At 32.0% G+C, this 27471-nt stretch overlaps 1 protein-coding gene and 1 non-coding gene across 2 annotated transcripts in view; both read right to left on the bottom strand.

Moving 5' to 3' along the window:
• LOC111052811 (dynein beta chain, ciliary) overlaps positions 1 to 27471 on the bottom strand; it is a 124720-nt gene that overhangs the window by 42618 nt on the left and 54631 nt on the right. The window contains exons 25-45 of the mRNA XM_039441609.1: positions 27190 to 27313; positions 22310 to 22458; positions 19014 to 19043; positions 16922 to 17167; positions 15973 to 16197; positions 13072 to 13298; positions 12751 to 12892; positions 12216 to 12449; positions 10178 to 10356; positions 9255 to 9390; positions 8794 to 8928; positions 7799 to 7918; positions 7292 to 7434; positions 6681 to 6882; positions 6115 to 6339; positions 5225 to 5435; positions 4309 to 4436; positions 3856 to 4004; positions 2940 to 3222; positions 631 to 804; positions 67 to 259 (exon numbers count right to left, since the gene is read on the bottom strand). Coding sequence (XP_039297543.1) covers positions 67 to 259; positions 631 to 804; positions 2940 to 3222; positions 3856 to 4004; positions 4309 to 4436; positions 5225 to 5435; positions 6115 to 6339; positions 6681 to 6882; positions 7292 to 7434; positions 7799 to 7918; positions 8794 to 8928; positions 9255 to 9390; positions 10178 to 10356; positions 12216 to 12449; positions 12751 to 12892; positions 13072 to 13298; positions 15973 to 16197; positions 16922 to 17167; positions 19014 to 19043; positions 22310 to 22458; positions 27190 to 27313 — 3655 coding nt within the window. The remainder of the gene's footprint in view (positions 1 to 66; positions 260 to 630; positions 805 to 2939; positions 3223 to 3855; positions 4005 to 4308; positions 4437 to 5224; positions 5436 to 6114; positions 6340 to 6680; positions 6883 to 7291; positions 7435 to 7798; positions 7919 to 8793; positions 8929 to 9254; positions 9391 to 10177; positions 10357 to 12215; positions 12450 to 12750; positions 12893 to 13071; positions 13299 to 15972; positions 16198 to 16921; positions 17168 to 19013; positions 19044 to 22309; positions 22459 to 27189; positions 27314 to 27471) is intronic.
• On the bottom strand, positions 23901 to 24019 carry LOC120349524. Its single transcript, XR_005570372.1, has one exon. It is a non-coding gene; the product is annotated as a 5S ribosomal RNA (ribosomal RNA).

Here is a 27471-nt window from a genome sequence, read left to right as displayed (position 1 = left end):
CTGTAATTGAGATAACATACATAAAACTAATTTGACATAATTTATTTTTAAGAAAATTGATGTTACCTGAAGATGTATAGAAGTTGAACGGTACGTTGGCCACAGCATAGTTTTCATTCAGACCAGTGAGCTTTTCAGAGACTAGTACTGTTTTTCCACAGCCTGCGTTTCCAACCAGCATAACAGGATGCTTATGCTCCATCAATAGATCAACGAAATATCTCACTCTAATAGATTCCACTGTATGCACAAGAACTGCCTGGAATAGGAGATGAAATAGGAGATAATAGATCAATTTTGCATTTGATTAGAATATTTATGATACAGGCCCCTACTGCTATTCATGCAATGGTGGCCTAATTTTATCAAATCAATTTACCACAAGGAATTGATCACCCCAAAAATTATGTTATACAGATAAGAAACGTTCTGAAAGCTATATCTTGGAATGAAATTATTTTATAAATATCAATACAGTTATCTGTATTGCGATATCATGGAGCAGTAATAAATTATTCACTTTTATAGGTACTCCAAGTCAATGAACTGGAAAACTATTGATATCCTGAATAGAATCAAGGCTATCATTCTAGAATAATTCTCCAATTGCAAGACTGTTTAGGCTAATACCTGTAGAGGAACATCAGGATCCAATTCAAATTTCGGTAAGCGATCAGTCCATGGTGCGAAAGCTTTTGTTTCAGGGTCGATGTAGTAGTCGAAAACTGTTCCCTGAGGAGGAAACTTCAATGTTTTGAACTCATTGATCCACCACTTGGAGAATTCCACTCTATGATCGATGGCCTGCAATAAAGGTCAATGGATACTTGCGTCAAGGATAAATGCAATAAGAACCCTCAAGTACTCCGGAAGTTAATGGATAAGTATTTACAGTAGCAGTTCTAGAGAGAAATTATAGCCACCTCTAATACTTAGCCAACTCTGTATTAGAGGTGGCTATGGAGGAATAGTAATATTCCTTGTGAACCATCTAGTGGCCAGGATGTCAAGTTTTTGAAATTGTAATTAACTGTCAAGTAACTCTGTTGTATAATACAATAATAATGATTACAAATCGATAATGTTTACAAGAAGTTATGAGAAATGAAATAATATTATGTAATTTTATTATTCCATAAATTTGAATGTACTATAAAGGTAGAAATTCGATTATATTATATATTAGTCCATATATTTCCATACATTAATAAATTACTTAGTCAAATAGCCAGGATATACCAAAATAATTTATATTACCAAGATAAGTGAATAAAAACGATGAAGTATTGGATATCATCTATTTATCCTATTATATTAAGCGAGCAATTTATGTATTTATATATCTTATTTATGTTCAACGGATCTCGAAAACGGCTTTAACGATTTTCACGAAATTTGGAACATAGTAGGTTTATGATATAAAAATTCGATCGCACTAGGTCTCATCCGTGGGAAAACTCGCTGAACGACATTAAAAGGATAATTCATCCTTGGCTGAAACAGCTGAGACTTTTGTCGCCTGTGGATAGTAAAAAAGTGAGTGAGCGAGTATGTGAAAAATCAAAATATCGCATCCCCGAAATTCATAAGATGACGTATAGCAAGATGTGAAATATAAACACGATCATTTTAGAGAATTGTGTTCTGTTTATCAATAAAGAAAAATAACGAGCGAAGCTCGGTGCCACGATATTAAAATTGAGTACCGATAATATGCAAAATTGAAGTAGTAATTTGCGAATATCATTAGATGGGCCGTCCACTAGAACCGTTTTCGTCCGAACTAGCATCGGCCGAAAACTACCGAACTCGACCGAACGATCCCCCAACAATGAAAGGAATAGATGCTCGTCCATTGCAACAGGTTCATACCGCCGTGCACGGCCGTCTACGGCCGATCAATGTTTTGATCCGAATTGAATAGCATTTTCCGGCTCTATCCGGCCGAACTAACTAGTCGAGCTGAGTCAACAACTAGTGTTCCTAACCTACAATTGTTCCACAGTCTTGCTTGTATTTGTTTTTTAAAGTTGTGGTTGAAAATTCAACACATCATCATACTCTATAATAATTGTCAAAGCGTTCATCCTCAAATAACCCTTCAAAGTTATCGAACAATATCAAGTTTTTAAGATAAAATACTTCCATTTTTGTTGATTTTTTAGTTAATAAATAAAATATGCAATAATGATTTTTGTATGATGATATAAATATCATACATATCATAAATATCAGTATCATTCTGTATGATGTAAATGAATTTACATCAAATTAGTTTTGAATGATGCAATCTGTGAATTTAAACAGTTATTTTAATGTATATTAGGGAAATTATGAGTTACGGTAATCTATTTTGTTACTAACAACAAAAAACTAAGAGAAGAAAAACTGAATTCAAGTGGAGAATGTAGAAAATTCTACTGATGTAGAATTAGAAAGTAGAAATAATTGTGTTATAATTGATAATTAGTAGGCACTTTCAAGTAGCATAATCTCATCTAAATCCATTCGATGAATGAAATCTTATAGACTTTTTAAGTAAACACACAAAGGAGGATCACTTTCCCTACTATCTAGCTTGCCACTTCACTTTCTGGCAACCAGCCAACTACTGAATTGGACTGACGCAAACGGTTCGAATGAACGACCGTATTCGGCCGAGTTGACGGCCGGCAGATTCGACCGATCCAACGACCGAACGGATCGGTTGAATACGGTTCCAGTGGACGGTTACACTTAACAAATCTACATCCAGTACAATTATAATAAAGGTAATCGTTTTTATATAAATTTTTTCATTCAAACGATGTAAACCTCTTGGTTAATCAAATTCTCTGATCATAATTGTCAAAATAAATATACTACACTACCGTATAGATTTATTGTAGGATGTAGTGAGGTGAATAATATGCTTTCAAGGTGGATGACTTATTTCTCACCTGATCTTGAAACATGGCTGATCCGAATGCCCAAACACAGGCGAAGACAAAATACAGCTCGTGCAATTCTTTACTGCAATCTTTTGGTGTGTTAGCTGGTATCAAGAGACATTGCAGCAGGTGGCATAGCAATTGTATATGCGACATTTCAGTAATTGGTGTTATCTTCTTGAATCTGGTTCTAACATTTTCTAAACAGGCTGGAATATACTTGTCAAATAGAACCACCAAATTCGACTTCTCTGAAGTATGCTCCCTTGTTTCAATCCAGCTTGTGACGTATCTTGAACAAGATACAAATTCATATAAAATTATTAAGATAGTCATTTACTATTTACAGATTCAAAAACTTTGAATAAATAAAAAACCGTGAAAGGCTCAAGAAGTAGAATATGCACACACTAGGAATAAGAAAATTGGCTTTCACCCCTCATTGAATTGAACAATTTATTGCTGTTAGACCTTCAAAAACTTGTCTTTGAATTAAATATAGTTCGGGTTTTCAAAATTAAACTTGTCTTTTTTAATTGCAAAAAACGAAGAGATTTCATCACTTTAATCTCATCATGAGTCTTTGCAGAGTTAATGAAAAATTTATTATTCATTTCAAAAACAAAAATAAATTATAAAATATAATATAACTCAATAATGATGTTCATTAGTTACTGAAAATCAAATATATTATTCCCAATAAAACATCCAATTATTGAAATCATAGGAAAAATAAAAGATAATATAATTTTATTAGACGACAAATACAATAAATAATATCTATTTTTCAACGAATTCATTTATACTATCTATAAATTCAACTGTAAAACGCGACTAGAATACAATATATTCGATCCGTAAATCTGAAAATAAGGGAATAGATTCTAATTTCTAGTTGAGTGGAAAATTTTTGCTTATTACTTACGGATTCCATCCCAAATCCTGTGGGTTTATATAGAGAATACCCGCTCGTGAAACCGTAGCTGGCGTAGCAGTCCTCAAGTTTGATATTTCAAAGAGAAGTCTCATAGATGGATTCAGCGCTATTCTTTCATTGCTAGCAAGAGTCAATACCTGAAAGCAATACAATTCGCTTTCATACTAAGTTGAACACTAGAATGAATAAAAATCATGCTCCAGTCATTAACTATATGGAGCATAAATCAATCCTGCTACAATTCTACAGATGTCAATCAGTGATTATACGCTCATTCATTATCTCTCAGAACGATTATTACTCAATGTAATGTATCCTAATATAGATAAATAAAGTGATTGATTTTTGTATACTTCATTTTCCAAATAATTGCACAAATAAACTTTACGAGTATACTTCTAGAGAGACCTATCTCGTTTAATTAAAACGTAGAATCAATACCTTATTATCATCCATAACAGTATTGAGAGATTCAATCCACATTGGATCTATATCGCCATCCAAGACAATCCATTTAGGATTCTCACCAGGTAAATTAGCTTGATCTCTCATTATGACAGAAAACAATCCTGGAAATATAAATAAATTAAGTTAATTTCTATACACAAATAGAACACATTTCAATCCAATGAACAAAGTACACTATAACTACTCTAAATTGTAACTACAGTATTTTTACTCAGGAACATAATTTGTTCAAATTAAAGTTAAATATTAATATAATAACTATACAACCAAGAAGATGGCGGACCTGAGAGCTCTAATAGCAAAAAGTGAATTAATACATACATAGAATGAATTATACATAGAAATTCTCGGGAAGTTTCAAGGTAGGTAATACATAGTAATAGATTCTCTACAAGCTTTTTATAGATATTTGTAAATAAATTGAAGTGAATCTGTAAATAATATAAGTTATAATATAATACTTGAAAAATAATTCCATAGTACCCTTGTGTTAAAAGAATTTTTTTATAATAACTAACAATTTTTTAACAAACTAATCAAATAGCCCTAGTGAAATGCTTTATTAGAAAATATTGAACTAACTCGTATATTATTTGAACATATAATATTAAAACCTATTATCCAGTATTAATTCACAGCAGATTGTCTTAATGAATTCATTCTAATGCAAGTAATATGAATTGAAAAGTCTTGGAGCTGACATAAAATGAGATGCTAAGAATCAATCCACTGTAGGTTTTTTATTGGTGCGACCAAATGTGGACTGGGACATGCATATGGCTCTGGGAGTAAGAAGCTGAATTTTTTCATTTTATTTTCAAACTATGAAAACAGTTCTTCTAAAAATTTTGAGAAGAATAATACAATAAAAACCAATAGTTAAACAAACCATCCTTCCATTCGCGAGTAGCCGGGTTGATAATTCCGAAGAGCTCGTCATTTGTGACAGCTTTTGGATTGAGATCATTGTAGATTGGTTTCCTCTTCATGTTTTGGTAGGTGCGGAAAAGTGTTTTCCAAACTTGAGTTTTGCCAGTTCCAGCATTGCCAACAACAAACACTGAATGCCGCACTTCAAGCAATTCTTCCAACTGAACAACCTGTAACAGAAAATAATTAGATTCATATAATTATTCAATTTTAACTGAATTTACACGGTATGTGAAAGATACTCGTTATTGCAATATATTCTTATGATAATTCGTAGACCAGGTCAACAAAGTATCGAAATGGTTCAATTATTATAGTAGCATAGCATTATTGAAGTAGCATAATAAATCATCTTTCATATACCATTTATGCCCTACATAGGTACGTCAATTACTAATTTTCAATATATCAAGGTATATGTTTTTAAATTGTTAAAATTGAAATAGATATTTCAATAAACAATCATGTAGAAGAATTCATACCTCTCAATTTATAGGCAAGAGGTGCTCAATTTATTAGATTCCCGAAAATGATGGTGCGATTAATATAATAGGTATAAATTTCATGGTTCATCTAGGATATGGTCAGTTATGCAAAATGTGTATTGTGAATGGATAGAGATGTATACTAATTATTCATTATACGAATACTAATTATGAGCTAATAATATGAACTTCATGAAATAAATTTACACACTCAACAATGAGTTCACAAATCAATAAACAATAGAATATTTATTTTGAGTATAGAGTCGAAAATAATCCAAGATGCAACACTATTAATATGACAAATTCAAAATTATCTGCTTTTTTCAAGAAATTAAAAAATTAAAGAATATAGATCTATAACCTTTAAAATGAAGTTATCCTCAGGCTGGAGAAGTAAATCCATAGCTGCCTGTTTGACTGTTCTTTCAAAGTCCATGTCTCGCTTACGAGGTACATCAAGAGCAGGGAAAAGGTCTCCAATCAATCCCATGAATACTGGAACATCATCGGTTATAATTTTCGGTATATTGAAATCTCTCAGCGCTCGCATCAGAACTTCCTCCTCAGGTCTACCTGGATCACCTCTCTATTTATAGGAAAAAAGGATTAATGAAAAACATTGATACGCATCAAAAACGATAATAATTACAATAATTTATTGAATATGGTTGATAAGTGATTAATGTTAGAAGAGTCAGCAGATTCTCATATTCTTTATTATCCAAACATACTCGAGTTTTTCAAGTCATTCTAACGAAATGAATAGATAACATGGATTTCTGGTGTATGTTCACAGAATATCGCTAGGAGAGAAACCAGAACATAATGAGTGTCACTTTTCCAGTTAGATAAAATAGCTGAATAGGCTAGGAGAAGTCGAAACAAGTGAAAATAATTTGTTATTGTATTATGATAGTAGTTATATACCTTCAAAGACCCAGCAACAACTAGGACGGATTTGATTGCTCTTAGCCCCCAATCGTAGTGATCCTGTTTCGATAGAAGTTCCTTACACAAGGTATACAATGTAATAAACTTTCGAGCAAGAATTCTAGCATCTTGGAAGCCTTCTGCTACCAACATAATTTCACAGATCAGTTCAAAGTCTGGTACTACCATAGCACAAGGCCTGAAACATAGATTAGAAGCCTTCAAAGTGCTATTACGAAAATATTAATCAAATATAAAACAGTGTTATGATACAACAATGATATGATTTCTTACAGTATTCCAGGCATAAATTTTATAGAATATGGGCTCATATATGATCTGAATGTTGTTTGAACTTGTTATTGTACAGGTTTAACTACAGTGTCTTTGATTAAATTATTGATAATATCCAGAGATGCCACTTACAACTATATAATTTTGAGAAATCGTTTTAAAATTTCTCTTACTACAATATGAAAATGTCTTTGATACTTGCAACTAACTTTATATTTTTCATAATTTAGGTGATTGCCTATCTGGATATTATTTTTACTACAATATGAGAGCTGCCAAGAAACGAACACAAAAATCGGTGAATCCATGCTCACCTGAACAAAGCCTTCAAATTTTCAGGAAGTTCAGTTCTACCAGCGTATCCTGGGTTCATTGTGATGAAAATTCCAACAGTTGGAACCATAGCGATCATTTCACCCATGAAATTAAAGAGTGTCTTCTTATCCCTTATAGCATCCTGAGGAAAAATTAAAGGCGATTTTTACATGATTATCGAGAACAAAAATTAGGTTTAATTCTGGAACAGTTTCTTTTTTGATGAATTTGAAAGAATTTTAAACCCAATTGTTCTTAGTTAATTCTTATGGTAGATGTATAAATTTTCCTAGCAAATCCAAATTATACTACGAGATTGATAAATTTTCAATATTATTTAATGAATTTCAAAATTTTTCAAATAATTTTAAACCCAATAATATTATTCTTCTGGTAGATGTATACATTTTCCTAGCGAAGCTAAATTATACTATTTTGATTGGATAATAGATTTTCCATTTTTTTTTCATTCAATAGGCCTATAAATAAATTATGTTATTTCTCACCTGAACAGATTTCACTTGAACAGCAACAACGGACAATACTTCAACTGAAATTCTGTTGAACTCATCAAAACATCCCCACGCACCAGTTTGGGCGAGACCCTTGTAAATGTTACCGCAAGACTGTCAACAATCAAATCGAAATTAATAGAATACTGTAATGAATATAAATAATAATTATTTTTCAAGTGGAATAGCAGTAAATAGATTGATTTTGAATACCGTACATTGGTTTGATTTGATGATTTTTAATTCTAATTATGTACTACTTGTATTATACAATACAAATAAATTTTATTTCCATTAATATACAAATAAACAATCTAATCAATAAAATGTACATAATATTCAAAAATACAATATATGAAATTTACTACAAATATAAATAAATTGCATTTTTTCGGAAATTAACCTACTCAACTATGGGAAACCCATGTTCTAGAGCAGGTGATTATCAGTATTATGACTGATAATTTTATAAGTGCTACAGTGAGCTTGAACATAAATTAAAAGATAGATACATCATTTTGATATTGCTATAAAACTTGAAAACTTTAAATAGTATACTTATACTATTTAAGTATAAGTATACTTTAATATTAATATTTAATATTATAGTATACTATAAAAAGTATACTTCAGTATACTGAAGTATAGTTTACTGAAAATATAAATTGTGGAAAATTTACATAAATCTGATATTGTAATATAAATAATTTTAAAATTTTAAAAGTGGCACATTTCCTCATCAAGAATATCATCTAAATCTTTGGATTTTGTATAAATATGAACAGCGTTTTTTCTTTTATAGAAGTTAGATATGATAGATGCATTTTAAAGAGATATCCGATTCGGTTTGAAAGCAACCGTCAAGCTTACAAGAAGAGCTTCATGGTGATTTCGTAGTAATAACCAGCATTGTCTTTACACAATTCATGAAGAATATTGATTGTTTGAAATAAATATATGGATGATGTATATATTTGTATTAATCTTACCTTGTAATCCATTTGTTCAGAGCAGTTGAATACATAAACCATAATTCCAAGAGCACGACCCAAATCTTTAGTGGTTTCAGTCTTGCCAGTACCAGCTGGCCCTGCTGGACCTCCTCCCATTACCAAGTGAAGAGACTGAAATATTCAAAAAGCCTAGTATAATATTATATCAATTCAAAAGAAATATTAATCAGGAGTGTCAGTGCAAATCAAACAAACGAATATTTTTTTAATATGATAAAAAAAATATTCGAGTATCTTGAATTCTGGTTCAATCCTATTTACATTTTGCATTATTATAAAGGTGTTATAGAATATATTACACATAAGATAATAATAAAAAGAAGTATATACACTGTAAAGAGCATCCAGTTCAATCTTATTAACATCCATGTGATTATTGAAATTTTAATTTGAATTTAAGAATGATTTAATTGATTAGAAACAAGATGCAAACATACCTGAGTCAAAGTTATGTAACACCTATCAGTAAGAGGTGTAATAACTAGACGCGGCGTATTTCCCAAATATTCATGGCTGTATCTGAACTGAGCATCGCAAATATTAGCGAAGCAATCTTTTTCTTGCTCATCCCACCTACAAGCATCAAAAAATGACATCACAGTTCACATAATAGGATAGAATAATTAATATATTCTAACTTTATTTATGTTGAAGACAATATAGATTGAATGTATATTTCCGGCACCATTCTCCTCCCTTTTACATGACTACGGCAATAATTAAGAGTTATAAAGAATTTTCTATTCGTTTTTGTATGAATTTATATATAAGTTTATAAAAATTTTGTTTCTCAATTTTGTATTTTAACTCGCCCCTTATGAGAAAGTTAGATTGCTATTTTTTTGTTAGATTCATTTTCACACCCCTTACAACAGGTGCCTATGAGAGAAGTCTCCAATCTACATATTCTCGAGAAATATTATAGTGTAGCCTATTTTGCTTTTTGGAGAATAAAGAATATAATTTAAAAAGAGTTTAAATGAAGGAAAATTGAATTTGAGAAAAGGTTAAGAGTTTTCTTAAAAAAAAGAGAGAGAGAAAAGAGAAATGAGCCTATAAAGGAAGAATGAAATTAAATGGAAAACTATCTAAACTTTTATCTAGACAATTATCAGATTTTTCTAATGTAGACTAGTGATCAACATTCATCTTATAGTTGAAGGCGATTTTATAACCACATTCATTCTACCAGTGGCCTACATTTGGTATTTGATGTAGACGAATAGGCCTTTCTTACTGAAAATTAGTTCATAAGTAAATTCTAAGTTGAAATTTTCATTGTACTAGAATTTATTCTGCGAATATTGTAATGGGAATTGGAAATTGAAAGTGACTTGATAAATGAGTCAATAAGACTTGCCTATGACGGAGCTGCGACTGCCACTGGAAAGCTAAGGCTGTCTCGACCTTAGTCTGAATGAGTCTGGCGACAACGTCACGCGAGTGAACGTCAACTGTGCAAATTGTCATTATCTTTTGTCTATCCTGCTTACTAAGTTCCCCAAGAAGTAAGGATATCAAAGTACTCAGCTGATAAATCTGTAATCACAAAAATGTAATGAAATGATTCACACATTCACATACACTAATAATTAGTGCACCGCAAAAAATGACAAAATTATTGATAAATTATTTGCAGAACTCTTAAGCTGCGTACACATACTCGTGCTTCCAACCCGAACCGAGCACGCTCCTCCCTCGTACCGCCCACGTACCACCATCGCACAGCAATCGCTCCGCCTCCGCTCTCTACTCGCACCGATCATGAACGTTACGGAAGATGGTAGATCTTCTCGCGTTCCCCGGTCGAACCATTGTTGCTCGCCGGTCGATCATCAATCGCTCTGCTGGAGTGACGTTCGGTCTTGGAGCGGAACGAAAGTCTGTACGCACCTTTAGATCTCATCCAAGTAGGGTGAAGTGAGTGAATTGAATAATGTAAGATGGATGGTAATTTGATATGAAACTACTAGTTGACCGAGCGAAGTGAGGTCAAAGATTCAAGACGCCGGTTTGACATTTCTCTTAATGTTTAAATGTTTGAATGTTTGTATGTTTAAATGTTTGTATGTTTAAATGTTTATATGTTGCGCATTTACGGCGAAACGCGGTAATAGATTTTCATGAAATTTGACAGGTATGTTCCTTTTTTAATTGCGCGTCGACGTATATACAAGGTTCTTGGAAATTTCGCATTTCAAGGATAATATAAAAGCAAAAAGGAGCCTCCTTCAAACGCCAATATTAGGGTAAAAATCAGACTATAGAATTATTATTCATCATAAATCAGCTCACAAGTGATTACACAGATGTGTGGAGAAGCCAGTCTATTGCTGTATTTCCATAAGGTCTTTAGTTTCAATCAGGTACTTGTGGATGAGAATACTGCGTGAGGTCTACTGTTCACAGAACTACTAGTACTAGTGCTACTCAACATGAGATCCCTAATAACTTTCGATGAGTTTTTAAAAATACATTAGATTTCTAAAGAGATAATGTGGAGATGAATAAATTGAAAATGAATGAAAATCAACCAACTTATTTCATTAATAATTCAACAATAAACCAGGAATCTTTTATAATATAAGACTTCAATAATACACAATATATAACTGAATATTTTGTTGAAATGATGAAAAATAAATAAGCATAAATTAATGTTTCTTTCAATTCTCACTAGTTTCCTAGATAATTATTCTTTATTTGTCATAAGGAACTGTAACACGAAAGCAGAGCAGTATAATGACACGTCAAAGTTTTGTAATCTAATAAGTTTGTTGTGTATTTACTCCATATACACAAACACAACAGACAATATAACACAATAAATTTCACATAACATACATGAAGCAAAAAATCATCACTCAAGGAAGTCCGGTAATTTGTATGGACAAAATTCATATTGAAATTCTCCATGTTCATATTCAACTCAAATATGAATTCATTTAAATTATTTATGAAATATAATTATAATAACCTTTTTTGAAATTAATAAAATAATAGATTAAAAATACAATTTATCTATTTATTTATCACATTGTGTACAAATACTTAACATGAGGAAAGGCACAACAGGCTCATGCCCAAAACTGTCCCATTCACAATTTATACTATACTGTCCAAATCAAAATGTTATAACGCCTAGTTTCAGTGTTTACACCTTCTTTAGCTTTAAAAAATAAATTCTTCATTAAAATAAAACAAAAAAGATTTTTTTAAACCTGAAGATGGTGTTAACACTGAAACTAGTTGTTATAATTTGTATTTTTAATCTATTATTTTATTTATTTCAAAAAAGGGTACTATAATTCTATTCTATAATAAACATAAGTAGCCATGAATGCATACATCATTGAAATTAATAAATGACAACTGGAAAGTAATTTGAATTAACATACCTGTTTTTTCTGATAGTCTTTTATGGCATTCTCATATCCTTCTTCCAGTCTTGCAAAAGCCATATTGACTTCTGTCGTCCAGAATATCTGTGTGCCACAAAGAGATACTTGGGCTGGGTAGTCGAACAGCCACTGCTCTCTTGGCTTTTCCTCGTAGCTGACAACTCCTTCAGCAAAGTAATGACGAATAGAGCCTCGCATAGCATTCTGAAGCCGATTCAACCAAACTTCAACCTAAAATAGGGATAAAAAGTATTAACCTGATGGAAAAATTATTTTCTCAATAGGAGTACTCAATAGGAGTAATAAATTGGAAGTGTTAAACATGTTGAAGTAGGAGGAAAGTCGATATACATGATCGAGTTGCAAATTACAAGAAATTTAGATTCAATTTATAATGTTTTGTGTAATTTCTGACCTGACGTGAGTTGATGACAAAAATATTTTACATAAAATTCAGAAATTAATAATAAATGAAATTGTTCAACAATGAAATACACGTTTATAGAAAATATATGATAATTATGACACTTACTGCTCCGCTGCAGTCACTATCATGATTGAATTCAACATATTCCCCATCTTTAGCAAACATTCCCAGAGCTGTCTGAGTTCCTTCAACTTCTCCGGGCACGAATTTCAATCTTGCAATTGAATCAAATAGTTTTGTCAAATGCCTGGAAAAGAAAAATAAATTTTTATCGTTTCATAATATTAAAATTCTAAATTCATCCTCCGGAATACAGAATTTCATAATATAAATATCACACTATCAACAAAAAGATGTGAATTGTATTTTTCTAAATTCTGGATTTAATTTATACATGAATTGATTGATATTAAATTCTGTACCCACCTTGCGACTAATTCTGGTTGATTTCCATTAGATAAAATATCTAACAAATCGGCAGATGAGATAAAATAGAATCGTGGAAACGCTAATCTTTTGGTTTCTAAATATTCTGCAAGAGCCTTCTCACAAAGAGTAAGCTCCTGTTGGAGGGAATCTAGTTTTGGGAGTAGATCAGATTTGTTAGTTGCTTCAACAACATTCGGTGTTTTTGCCATGTCTTGAGTGAGTATCTGAAACAGAATACAATTTGATGATAACCTCATAAAAATCAAATTTGATGATGAGTCGAAAATGGAGAATAAATAACACACTACTCATCCACTTGCCACCAAATAAATTCTAATGAAATATAATTATTATACATTATGCCAGAGAATAAACAATCTGGTATAGAAGTTTTGAATTAAATGAGCTTTAAAACATTGAACAAGAGAAATTTCGTTTCAATTGATGAAAGTTCTTGATAATGCTAATTCTATTGATGAATGATCATCATCTTCTTATACAATGAAAATTTAAAGATACTCTTCTCAAAATTCAATTACAAATATTCAATTATAACTTCCAAGAAGATATATTTTGCTGAAGATATCAATCAGTATAATATATAGTACAATATTAATCAGTATAAAAGTTTTCTCTGATTATACATATAGTTTTCAAATGTATTAAACAAACAGAATCTATTGAACCAACCTTGAAATCGGAGTTACCAAGACCAAGAGAGAATAATAATCATTATTAAACGAAAATCCAAATTAATTTGGATAAACTAGTCAATCGGCATATTATGCTAATCAGAAAATTTTCAAAAGCAGACTAAAATCCAAATTAATTTGGATAAACTAGGCAATCGGGCATATTATGCTAATCAGAAAATTTTCAAAAGCAGACTGATTTCTAGGCAAACCAAGGTAAAAATGTACAAAACATTGATAAGGCCGATAGTGACTTACGGAGCTGAAATGTGGACCATTTTGAATAAAGATGAAAGAGTGTTGAGGTCTTTTGAGAGAAAGATGTACAAGAGCATATATGGGGACCGGTCTGCTTTGAAGGAAACTGGAGAGCCAGATTTAACAATGAGATTGATGAAGCAATTGGAAAAAGAAATATCATATGGTGTATCAAGGCAAAAAGAATAGAATGGCTTGGTCACGTGGTAAGAATGAGTGATGAAAGAGTACCAAAAAAGCTGCTTGAAGGAAAGGATGATGGGCACCCGAAAAAGAGGAAGACCAAGACAACAGGCTCTGGGTATTTTCTGTGACTTGTCGGGAGCTTTTGAACATTACAACATGATCTTCTATTGCACAAATTGAAATATTATGGTGTAAATGGGAAGGAATACTCATGGTTCCAGTCATATTTATCGGGGAGGTTCCATAGTGTCAATATCTGTTGGTAATGAAACATGCAACTCTTCTTGGTTACCTATGTCTCAGGGAGTAACGCAGGGTTCAATATTGGGTCCCCTCTTATACCTGGTCTATGTTAATGACATCGAGAGACACGTCAATTTCAAACTCTCTCTTTTTGCGGACGACACTACAGCTGTAATCACCAGTAGGAACAGTGAATGTTTGATAAGAGAGGCTGAGAGGTGTCTTGCTGAATTAGATTCGTGGTTTGTTCAGAATAGTCTTAGTTTGAACTACAAAAAACTAAAGTAATTCCCTTTAGTAGAGATTATAAAAGTTTTGGAATAAACTTGGATACTCAAAGTAGAGTTGAAACTTCTGATTCCACGACATTCTTGGGTCTGATGGTGGAGAGTGATTCGAAATGGAAACTACATATTTCTCATGTCCCTGGTAAATTGAATAGAGCCTTGTTTGCATTGAGAGTAATGGCTAGAGTAGGGAATGAAAAAACTGTTCTTTTTATATATCACGCTTATTTTCTGTCAGTTATGAGATATGGAGTTATTTTTTGGGGAAAAAGTATAGAGAATAATGGAATATTCATACTGCAGAAGAAAGCCATTAGGATAATATTCATAAGATTAATACAATGCGCTCTTGCAGACCTTATTTTAAAGAAAAGAGATTGCTGACAGCTCCTGCTATTTATATATTAGATTTAGCAATCTTCGTTTTTAAAAATAGACGAATGTATGAGGAGAACCAGATGAGTCATCCCCATAATACAAGATTTAGAGGTTTTGTTTACCCACATCACAGACTAAGCCTGCTGGAGAGTGGCCCGTTTTATATAGGAATGAAAATATTTAATTCAATCCCATCTCACATAAGAGAAATTGATGACTTGAAGGAGTTCAAAAAACACTCAGGGAATTCCTTATTGTATTGTGTCCGTACAGTTTAGCAGACTTCCTTGTTGAATAGTGTTTGATTGATGTATGTTATGTGGGATCTGTTGTATTGAAATAGGAGGGATGGTAGATATTAGATTAAACTTTGACGTGTCATATACTGCGGGATCGTTGCTCCCTTAATGCAGTTCAGTAATTGTGACGAACAAGAAAAGTAAAGTAAGTAAAGTAAAGATGGATCAGCGATGTGGTAGAAGATCTCCGTGTGCTAGGTGTGGCAAACTGGCGGTGGCAAATTATTAAATAGTAGCGCCCATCGAATTCCATCAAGCTGCTTACCCTGTTGTCAATACTGTATTTGCAGTAGCAGAAGTCTTCGGGGTGAATTACATTTAATTTGGATTTTCGTCAAATAATAATTATTAATTCATTAGCATTTGAATAACTGCAATATCTCAGTAATTTCCATCTGAAGAGAGAATAAATTTCAGAGATCTGAATTTTGATCCACACAAATCAAACTTTTTATTAGCAGAGGATAAAAAATTACAGAAATAACGTCTCTCAAAATGGTTCTAGAATATTGTCTATTCATTCATCTTGGGTTTCTCAACCCAAAGTATTTTTACCTTAAACTCAGAATCAATATGATCAAATCTTGTCGAATCTTGAGGCAACTGTTTTCTGATGTCATCACTACTCATGAAAATTGACTCCAAATGCATCCATGTCCGTTGCACTTCGAACCAGAGAGTTATCACTTGATCTGCAACGCTCAGTTTCTGTTGCCACGCCGAGACATCCTCCAGGAAGTGAGCTATGAATTTTGATGTTATAAGGTTCTGCAGCTGAACCTGTCAATAAAAAAAAAGATAAAAGTAAATTCGTACAGCTTTTTGTTGTTGGGGAAATCGCTTGCGGGAATATATCAGTCCCTCCTAGCCTGACTAGATCATTTTAGCCTTCAATGGGCCTTACAAGTGTATACTTCAACCGGGACCGACAATTTAACGCGAATAAAAATTAAATATAAGTTACAAACTTTGAGAAGATTCCTCAGAGATATTTGAAATAAAATGTAATGCTTCAAAGTTATGTATGGACGACATGTCATTTTGATTTTCCTAGGAAATAAGGAAGAAGATATTGATAAATAAGAAAAAAATGAAGATATAAATAGAAAAGAAGCCGTTGAATACACTATTTTATCTATGACCACTCAAGCAAAGTATAACAAACTGGACACTTAACGAATTGAAAACTTGATGAACTGAAAACTTCACGAACTGGAAATGGGACTGTAACCATCCTCGGTAAATCAATAATCTTTATGCAAAATTCCAAGTTAATCTGTTCAGTAGTTCAGACGTGAGGATGCGTCGTCATTCGCATTGTATTTCCTATCCCGTACATGATTGTATAAGCCAATTTTTCCCTTCATAATAATATAGATTGGTATTTACCACATCACCTTCACAACACAAAAATAATATAATATATTACAGGGTTTTTGAAATATTCTTAAAGCCACATTGGTAAATATACCATTCATGTGGAGCTACGTATGAATGCACTTGCCTGATTTTCTTCGAGTGTTTCGATCAGCTCTTCACTGGCTCTGAGCAGAATGCAACCGGTGCGTTTGTGCAACTCCTGCTGGAACTCCATGGTCGACCAGGTGCTGTTCAGCTCCCTCAGGATCTTCTCCATCGACATCTCCTTCACAGCTTTGTCCACAATGTTTTTCACTTCGTCCTCACATTCATGCAGATTCAGTGCCAGCAGATCGGCCAGAGTTGTACCTTGGTCCATTACAAATCTCACCTATTTCACATCACAAACAATTAGTTTATAAATCATATAAAGCACCGCAATTCCTGTTTCACTTGATTATATTATACAAAATATTATAATATTATCGCCTACAGTACTACTTAATCATTTACAAGATATCTCCTGCTTATAATTGGCGATGGATCAATTGGACACTATAAGACCAGGTGAAAATCGCAGTGTACATGGTCTATTATTCTATATCTTAATAGCACGTCTTGAAAATATATACTGAAAAACTCCAATTTTATATTAAAGGTTTTTATTCATTTCTTAATCGATTGTATTTGATTCATAAATTTACGACTTCAATCCTATTAATAAATTATGAATTGAGTCTTCATTTTTCCATGATTCATGATCTATCTAGTGATCGATCTAGTTGCTATGTACGATTAAGGCTACTGTACAATATTATAAATGGATTTATGTCCTGAAAATCATCAGTATGATCATTCTATAGATAGTAAAATTCTATTCACTGGAAGTTTTGCTATAGTTGTCGTAGTTTTCCAGATATACACAGGACTATTAATCTAGAAAAATCTTGTAATAATACGTGATAGAGAACTTAAACCATGATTCTAAATAGACTTCTGATTTTGAAAATAACAACATTCATTTCAGTAGCCTAATAGTTTCAATTAAAAGTACTCACTTAGGCCTCCAACGGTTTATAAATAATTAAAAGATTAGGTACTTTTAATCACAATAGTATTTTATGAATTTTAAAATTTATAATATTCCAATAGTACAGTGAAATAATTCAAAAATTGATTTAAAAGAGTTATATAAGGTCGGTTATTTTCAAAATAAGAGGAGGCAGCATAACGATTATGATTATTTAGCCTGATAAATTATTTTATTTTCAATTTCAAAGAACAGCCCAAATATGCTAATCCTGAAAAATGTGAAATGTTAATATCCTATTAGTAAGCATTAGTAAAATTTATAAAATATGTAACATATTTTAGTTATAAAAAGACATGAAATTTATTCCATTTGAATTCACTGTTAGTATTTGAATCTAGATATTGTGAAAATTTGATCTTTTCAAACTATTTTGAACTTTGATAGTCAATGATTTCCAAAAAAAAATAGATTGATTCAATAACACTTCATATTCAAGTAAATGTATATTCGAGGAAATGCAACATAACAAAAATGTAGCTTTATAAATTTCTTAATAAGATGAATAAATTACACAAATTTGCTCAAACTGTAATGCAAAAAGTAGCCCGTTAGTCAAATTAGCCAATAGAATCATCAGAAATATTAGTCATGGAATACAATATGATAGAATTATAAAAAATAGAAAAAATCGTCAATGTTCATGGCTGGAAAATTCTTTTAATTTAACATTTTTACCAGGCTACTGCAATTTTACCTATTATTGGAACCATTCAATTTGAGCTGAAGAAAATAATATTATTACAATACATTGATCACTAAAGTTATTAATAAATTTTGAATATCATTCCAGTTTTTTTTAAATATCCTTTAATGTAGTAATATTGGAACTATAGGTTATAGAAATAAATTTAATTGACTGTTGGTAAACTTTACTCAAAAATTCTGGAAAATTATTAAACTATCCTACTTATGATAAAAACTAGAGACTGGAAAGCATATTTACAGTAATAAATCTGGAGCAAGACAATTTAACTTTTGCAAACATTATATACAGATGAACGATGATTTTTTAATGTAATTATATACAGATGAAAGATTATATTTTTCATGTACATTATATACAGAGTATTGGATGGAAGTATTTTGGAATAAATTGTTGTTATCAGTGTTAGAGAGCTGAATAAAGTGCGAGTGTAATACTCACTGCGAAGTCACTTGGCATTGCAGATAAGCTCTGTTGTGGCAGCATGCAAGTTTGTGTGGAACAAATGAATCGAAATCAATTTGTTGCTCATTTCTCATACATTAAGTCGTAATCAAGACAATTCAAAATCAATATAGCATTTTCATCGACTCAAATAAAATGAACTTATTGCTGCAGGTGACACATTCAGGAAACGTAAATGGTTTCATAAAGTACAAAATGTTTGTAGCAGTATATTTACAAGTTTAATAACTGCATGGGGCAATCATAAGCGATGCTAACAGTAACTTCATCATGAGTAGATTTACGATGAAGAGAAATTCCATTCAAATCAGGAAGTTTTGCCATCATCCACATGCGAAGTATCGATAGCAGGAAAAATGAGTAATCAATAACTTTTAAATCATGTAACATGCGCCTTCTTTGAAAATGCAAGATTTTAAATTCAAAAATACATATCTATTGAATAATAGAATTACAATAATCAGAAATAAAACCACAGTACTAAAAATACAAGTATTCAATAATCAAGATAAGAGACATTTTTACTTGAATTATTTTTGCTCCTTTGGTTTTCATCTTGTTCTATCTTTGATATTAACCAATCAACAGTTGCAGCAAGTTTAAAGCATTAGAAGTGAGATATAAAATATTATAAATAGAATCAATCGTTCTAAATCTCAACATTTTCTTAATTAATTGAAATAGTCATTTTTCTAATCATATTTTGATTTATTACCGGTATAGTAATCTTGTATCAAACTGTTAAGATGTTATTATGTTATTATTAAGGTTTCAAAAATTTATATTTGCTTTTCATAATTTTTAATAATACAATCTTTTCATCTAACGGAATATACACTTTCCTGAAAGATTTTTGAAACCTTCCCAAAACATGACCAATACGCTTCAAGTGTTATCATAGAAGATATCAGTACTCTAAACGAATAATTCGTAAATAAAACAAGGACTATTTATTAATCCAGATATAAATTCTGAAGTTCATAGAAATATCAAATCTAATAAGAGCATAATGAAATTACAAGTCGGAACTTTCTTGGTACAAATGTGTAGGAGATGGTTGGTGCATTGACATTCACAATAACAAACATAGTGCTTCACCGTTCAGTGGTGCTAAGATTCTCGACAAAGACAGTGGAGGTGATGAAGGAATCAAGTGGATACAATCACATAGACACAATTACAACAGGTAACAAAGTAAAAGGTTGTGAGGCTGAGACATATTGCATTATGTGCGCGTTTATCAAAAAGGAGTATATGTTAATTTTCCGGCTGAACTAGGTTAGCACAGTTTGATAGATCAGAAAATAAATCTATTCTTTGAAAGATCTCCAACTTGCAATAGATTGATTTATTATTAACACTAAAAATACACTTTAGCTGCGTTTTTAAGAAACAGCAACCATTAGGCTATGTTATTCCACCCTCTGTACATTTATTTATTAATGAAGCATGATTTTATGGATGAACGGCCAAGATGATGATTTAGCATTTAGCTGAAATATTTGAATTGCTGTACATATTTACAATGATTTTCGTCCAAAGGAATCATTTATAGTGATAATATTACTTTTAAGTTAGTTTTTCAACGTGCAACTTTTCTTACAAGTGGAATTTTATTTCCATCCTACTTATAATTAGGGTAAAAATTGATATTATACATTATTCTACACTGTTTTAATTGAATTCACTATAATACCTCAACAGAATAGTAAACCTTACTTTTCGTTTTGACCGAGGCCGGAATTGCTAAAAAAGAGAACAACAATGGTTGTTTATTTTAAAGCGGAACTTTCAATTCAATCACCACTGTTAATGAAACTAATAACAGTGTGCTCTAAACCCAAAACTGAACTATTACAGATTTCTTTAGAGTTGAAAAAACTGACTTGTGTTCTTGAGATTAAGTTTTAGGAAGTATAATATATATTGTTTAAAACATAAATCCAAGTGTTGATGTGATAATTGTGTGATCGGTCATCTACCTGACAGTTTACTAATCTAGTGTAATGCTGAATGTGTTCTGTGTTGGAACCAAAAGCTATTTTGCAGTGGTTTCCTGTGTAAAATTGTTGAGGAGGCAACATGGAAGCAAAATAAAGCATAATTGATAGCAGTTTGTTTATTTTTCACCTAATTAAGGTACCTAAGTATCATGAAATGGATCATGTATCGAGTAATAGATATTTCCAGAGGTTAACGTCTGATTTCAAATGACAGTTTTAGCATATTTCCAGTGAAATTTTAAATAGCTTAATCCACTTTCTGACATAATTCACTAGAAAGGTGGCGGCTACCACTAAACAATACTCATTCACATTCGCATTCAACATTATTAAAAAACTTTGTTTCAACAGGGTTTTAATTATTGGAAAATTTCAAAGTTTTGTCTATTATCTTTCTATCAAATAGCAATTAGAATTTTGTTTCAGTAATATATTATATTGAAATTTGTCCAACGATTTCTTTTACATTGAGGCTTTCCAGGTCTTTAAACAATAATTATTTAAAATCTAAAACGGCTTTGACTGACTTACTGAAATATTATTCAAAATGCAGGTCCTAGATGGCAATTTAATAGGAGAGATCATGCTCCAGTGTTGGAGATTGAATTGCAAAGTTCGAGAAATTATTAGGGTTTTATCCAAAGGAGGCTAAAGAGTCTCTCTTAATCAAGGGGAATAAAGTGAACAATTTTAAATTCAAGTCATCATTTTCAAATCAATGAATTATTATATTAAAATTTAGGAAACGTTCTGCTTTAATCATTTGAAGTTCATCTATAGATAAATATTTCCAAAGTGATATATTTATTGTATTAGTCATTATGCAGCATTATTATGACCAATTTAGTAGGCCTATAATTCTCAATAAGAGTATTCTCATTTAAGATAATCATTTTATCAGCCGATATTATCAAGTTCAAGGGAAAAAATAACATCATTATGAAGTAATTTCATACTTTCGGGTTTGAAAGAAGGAATATCATGAAAAATGAGAGAATTTAATGAGTTTGGGGCAACATAAAAACAAGTTATTCAAAATAAGGTATGATTTAAATGAAGGTTGTTTTGGCGTTAAGCTGTAAACCTCTTTGAGTTGTATTATTATTTTCATGTAATGTATTCTCAATAAATAAATAGAAATCATATTTCTAGAAATGTTTGACAAGCACAAAGACACAGACAGACACATAAGACAGGGATCACATTGAAGGGGATTTTGTGAAACACTATCGTGTCCAGGTTTATTAATAGATAATTCAAATGAAAGACCTTGGTGGATCTCATTAGCTGCTGCCAGTGGCGCTCTCTGATTGCTGGATTCTGCAACTCGCCGACTGCACGAAGTGATGTCAGCATATTTTTAACAGTCGCCTCCAATTCTACATACGTGTCCCAGGTTCGCATTTCCTTGTCAAGAGCTGAGAATACAGAAATATTTCTCAAGACAAGACAAATGCTCCAAATTCATCCAAACTTGGTGGATTTCCATTAGAATATACAAGAATTCATTTCATTCAATTTATTGAATGAAAAAGACTAAGAAATTGTCAAAAAACCACTGATTTATTGATAATTAGAAAGACCGGTTTCGGTTATTACACCATTGTCAATCTCTGATAAACTAAAACTAAATACAAGAGCAGCAGAATTTATACTAGTAGGCGAGTACTGCTATTGGTCGAGGGCATGAACGCCTGCCATTGGCCTAGCTAGACAGTCTCCTCCCCCTCAACGGTGTGACAAAATGGCGGCTTAAGCAACAGAATCGCCATGATGATAAAATTTACTATGAGTACAAAATAAGAACCAAGAAAACAAGTGTGAAAGATAATAAAACAAATATGTAAATGGAAAAACTATTGACTAATGTTTGCTTACAATTTTATGATAAAACTAAATTCGTAGTGTTGTACTGGTTGAAATGAATCTGGTCATTTAAACTATACTGGGAATTTTCCTTAATTACTCTTGTTATTTCTAAAGCCTCTAGAATATTCAAAGATCTGCCTTTGTTATTAACATGCAGAAACTCAACATTCTCCTTAACTGTAAACTTGTGATTATTTGTTATCAATGTTCTGCAAAGTTAGATTCCCCATTTTGTTTATTCCAATCTCTGATGTGTTCTTTAATTCTACTTTTGAAACTTCTACCAGTCTGACCCACGTAACAAGCATTACAATCATCACATTAAGTTTGTACACCCCGCTTTTATCCAAATATCATTTTGTCTTTACTCCAGCTAAATAGACTATTTAAAATCGGTTTGGTCTTGTCTGAACTCTCCAAACTCTAGTACAGGGTAGGCTACATAAATATGGTGTCTATCTCTTGTATCACAATTATGAATATTGTTTCTGAATTCGAAAGATTGTTTCAATTCACTTGAAATGTAAATAGCCATACCGTACAGAAATGATACTCTACGTTATAACTCAGCTTAGACTAGAACAGAAATGGTCAATATTCGAGGTTCCCATGTTAGTCTATGATCAAGATATATTGTACACCAATAATATATAATATATCCAAGATGTATCGTATTTCAAAGACAGATTTATCATGAAAGTAACTCATATTCCAGACACTAAAGTTGGCAACGTTCAGCGTGGAAAGTATTTACGATGGGTAACCAATGCCATAATGCATTTAAAGTACAGTAATTGATATACTAGTTCAAGGATTATAGTTATTACCGTATTTATTATAGTTCAAGGATACAAATTACATTAATTATTCAGAATGACGTAAGACGTAAAAAATAATTAGAGCAGTAAGAAGTTGACTAATGAAATGTGCATGAATAATAAATTATTATTTAGAATCATAAAAAGTTAAATGAAATAAAATGAAAAAGAAATGCCAACAGCACGTGGTGTTCCCAAGCGGTCACCCATCCAAGTACTGACCACGCCCGACGTTGCTTAACTTCGGTGATCGGACGAGAACCGGTGTATTCAACGTGGTATGGCCGTTGGCGAAGGAGAGAGCTCTCAGACAAGAAAATAGCTTGTGCTTCATTAGAATTGAATCCTACTCATAGGCCTATGATCGGTGCTTATCAATGTTTAGGCTAATGAGAAAAATATTTTGATAGTCGTTTCTTCATTTAAATCAAATTTAAGTACAGTCTTTTACGACTTCACTTAAATAAAATAGATTAATGTTCCGTGGCTACTATAATCTTCAGTTTAATAGATCTTTTCTTTGGCGAAAAAGACCAAAAATGATTCACCTGTCTTGCTATCTAATGCATAGTGAATAGTTATAATAAAAACTTGAAATTGAAAATATTAGGTAACGAATAAAACTTAAGGTAAACCTTAGGTAAAAGTAAACTTATAAATATGTTTTAGTTTTATATTTAAAATGTTTATTTAAGGGAAAAAGAATTCATAGTTTATGGCCCGGTTGCACAAAAGCCGGTTAAATTTTAACCGTGATTAATTTCACGAGAACCAATCCGAGAAGGCTTTTTTGAAAAGACGGCTTCTCTGATTGGTTCTCGTATTGGAATTAATACGGTTAAAATTTAAACGGCTTTTGTACAACCGGCACTATGAATAATAATATTGTTGTAACACTATATCATCAATATTATTACCATGGTTAATTAAAATTATTATCTTATTGATAAAGATAGGCCGATTAGAAACACTGAATATTTTTGCAAACCTCTTATCTCCTTGGCGAATTTCTTGCATTCTATATCCATATTCTCAACATCAATCTGGCGCCATGGAGTAGTTTTCCAATCTTCGATGCTCGTTTGAACAATGTGTGCATAATCCCAAAGTTGCTGGGAATGACATAAGTTACATTGAATTAATTGCACTTAATAAAAAATGTTCAGACTAATTATTTAGACTTATTTTTAAAATATTTAATTCAGCCAAAAAAAATATTAAGTACATATTAGGCTAGGTCAATTTACAGATGAGTCATATTATTACAATGAAAATATATTATAAACTTAAATTATATCACAGAATGCACTAAACTTAGTCTTAAGGAATATAATACATGCAAAATGAGTTTTAATCCTCAGAGATGAAATTAGTATATCCTAAAAATGTAATCTGTTGAACTTGCGAAGATAATAAATAAAATAATTACTGTACAGATGAGCTGGCAATCATCGAATTGAGGTTGGCCTCCCTGAATTCATTAATAGAATAGAAGGGGTTGGAGATCAACCATGACTTCAACCTTCTATTGAAAGTCACAAGGGGCAGGCTTCTTATTTCGTTAGGTAGCATATTAAAAAACCTAATACCAGATGAGGGAAAGCTTCTACTTGTTCGCTCCAATCTGACTCTTAACTGGAATATATTCTGGTTTCTCCTTGTTACATGACCATGAATTTCATAAGCTAAAGTGAATGAATCTAGATTTTTCTTCACAAACGTCAGCACTCATATATATAGAGATTGAAAACTGTCATCACTTTAAACCAGATGAACAGTGGCTTACAATGATCAATACTTCCAGCCCTCACCACAACCCTAACCGCTCGCTTCTGCAGCAACAGGACCCTATCCACACTGGTTGCATGTCCCCATAGGATTGTTCCATAGGCTATATGGCTCTGAAAAAAGGCAAAGTATGCCTGGCGCACAAAAGTGTCAGGCACACAATCCACAAGCCTGCTGAGCATGATGCATAGTTGATCTATATGAGTCTCCCACGTCAACTTACTGTCCAGGGAAAAACAGTTTCACAGTATCTGTGGTGGAATTCTGGGGATTGAGACTAAAAACTAGCTCCTGAGTCTTACCATTATTGAGGGTAATCTATTTGCACTAAACCACTGGGAAGCACTATCATACAGCTCTCTAACAACCAACTTGGCAAACTCGATACTATCATGCTCAGCAAAAATCGACGTATCATCAGCAAACAGAATAACGCCACCATTCACTGGGTAATAAAGGTCATTTATTGAAATAAGAAAGAGCAAAGGCCCCAGAACTGACCCTTGTGGGACTCCGTAGTGTAAATGAGCAGAGCCTGACAATTCTCCATTCCAGTCCACAACCTAGGACCTATTACCGAGATAAGATTTCAACAAATTAATAGCAATGACTCCTAGACCATACCTCTCCAGCTTTTTCAACAATAAATCATGCGAAACACAGTCAAAGGCACGTGTCAAGTCACACATCAGAAGTGAGGAAGATTTTTTATCTTCAAAAGCATCTTGGATTGATTATATAAGAGTATGAACGGCCAACACAGTAGACTTTTTCTTCCTAAAGCCAAACTGAGCAGGAACCAGTAGATTATTGGTCTCGAAATACTTATAAAGCTGGACACATAATACTGTTTCATAAATTTTGGCAAATACTGGAATAATGGAAATGAATCTATAATTGTCTACAGCACCTTTTTTGTGGACAGGGACAGTTCGTGAAACCTTGAGCTGATTCGGGAAGACACTCTGATCTATACACTTATTAATTAGACAAGCAAGTATTGGGTACAGAGGAACAATGATCTGTTTCAGAAAAGCAACACTCATAGGCCTATGATCGGTGCTTATCAATGTTTAGGCTAATGAGAAAAATATTTTGATAGTCGTTTCTTCATTTAAATCAAATTTAAGTACAGTCTTTTACGACTTCATTTAAACAAAATAGATTAATGTTCCGTGGCTACTATAATCTTCAGTTTAATAACTCTTTTCTTTGGCGAAAAAGACCAAAAATGATTCACCTGTCTTGCTATCTATTGCATAGTGAATAGTTATAATAAAAACTTAAAATTGAAAATATTAGGTAACGAATAAAACTTAAGGTAAACCTTAGGTAAAAGTAAACTTATAAATATGTTTTAGTTTTATATTTAAAATGTTTATTTAAGGGAAAAAGAATTCATAGTTTATGGCCCGGTTGCACAAAAGCCGGTTAAATTTTAACCGTGATTAATTTCACGAGAAACAATCCGAGAAGGCCTTTTTGAAAAGACGGCTTCTCTGATTGGTTCTCGTGGAATTAATCACGGTTAAAATTTAAACGGCTTTTGTACAACCGGCACTATGAATAATAATATTGTTGTAACACTATCATCAATTATTACCATGGTTAATTAAAATTATTATCTTATTGATAAAGATAGACCGATTAGAAACACTGAATATTTTTTCAAACCTCTTATCTCCTTGGCGAATTTCTTGCATTCTATATCCATATTCTCAACATCAATCTGGCGCCATGGAGTAGTTTTCCAATCTTCGATGCTCGTTTGAACAATGTGTGCATAATCCCACAGTTGCTGGGAATGACATAAGTTACATTGAATTAATTGCACTTAATAAAAAATGTTCAGACTAATTATTTAGACTTATTTTTAAAATATTTAATTCAGCCAAAAAAAAAATATTAAGTACATTAGGCTAGGTCAATTTACAGATGAGTCATATTATTACAATG

Source organism: Nilaparvata lugens, chromosome 1 (assembly GCF_014356525.2).
Source record: "Nilaparvata lugens isolate BPH chromosome 1, ASM1435652v1, whole genome shotgun sequence".
In the NCBI taxonomy this organism is placed as follows: Eukaryota; Metazoa; Arthropoda; class Insecta; order Hemiptera; family Delphacidae; genus Nilaparvata; species Nilaparvata lugens.
The sequence above is the reverse complement of the archived record's forward strand: the minus strand, read 5'-3'. Positions and strand labels throughout refer to the sequence as shown.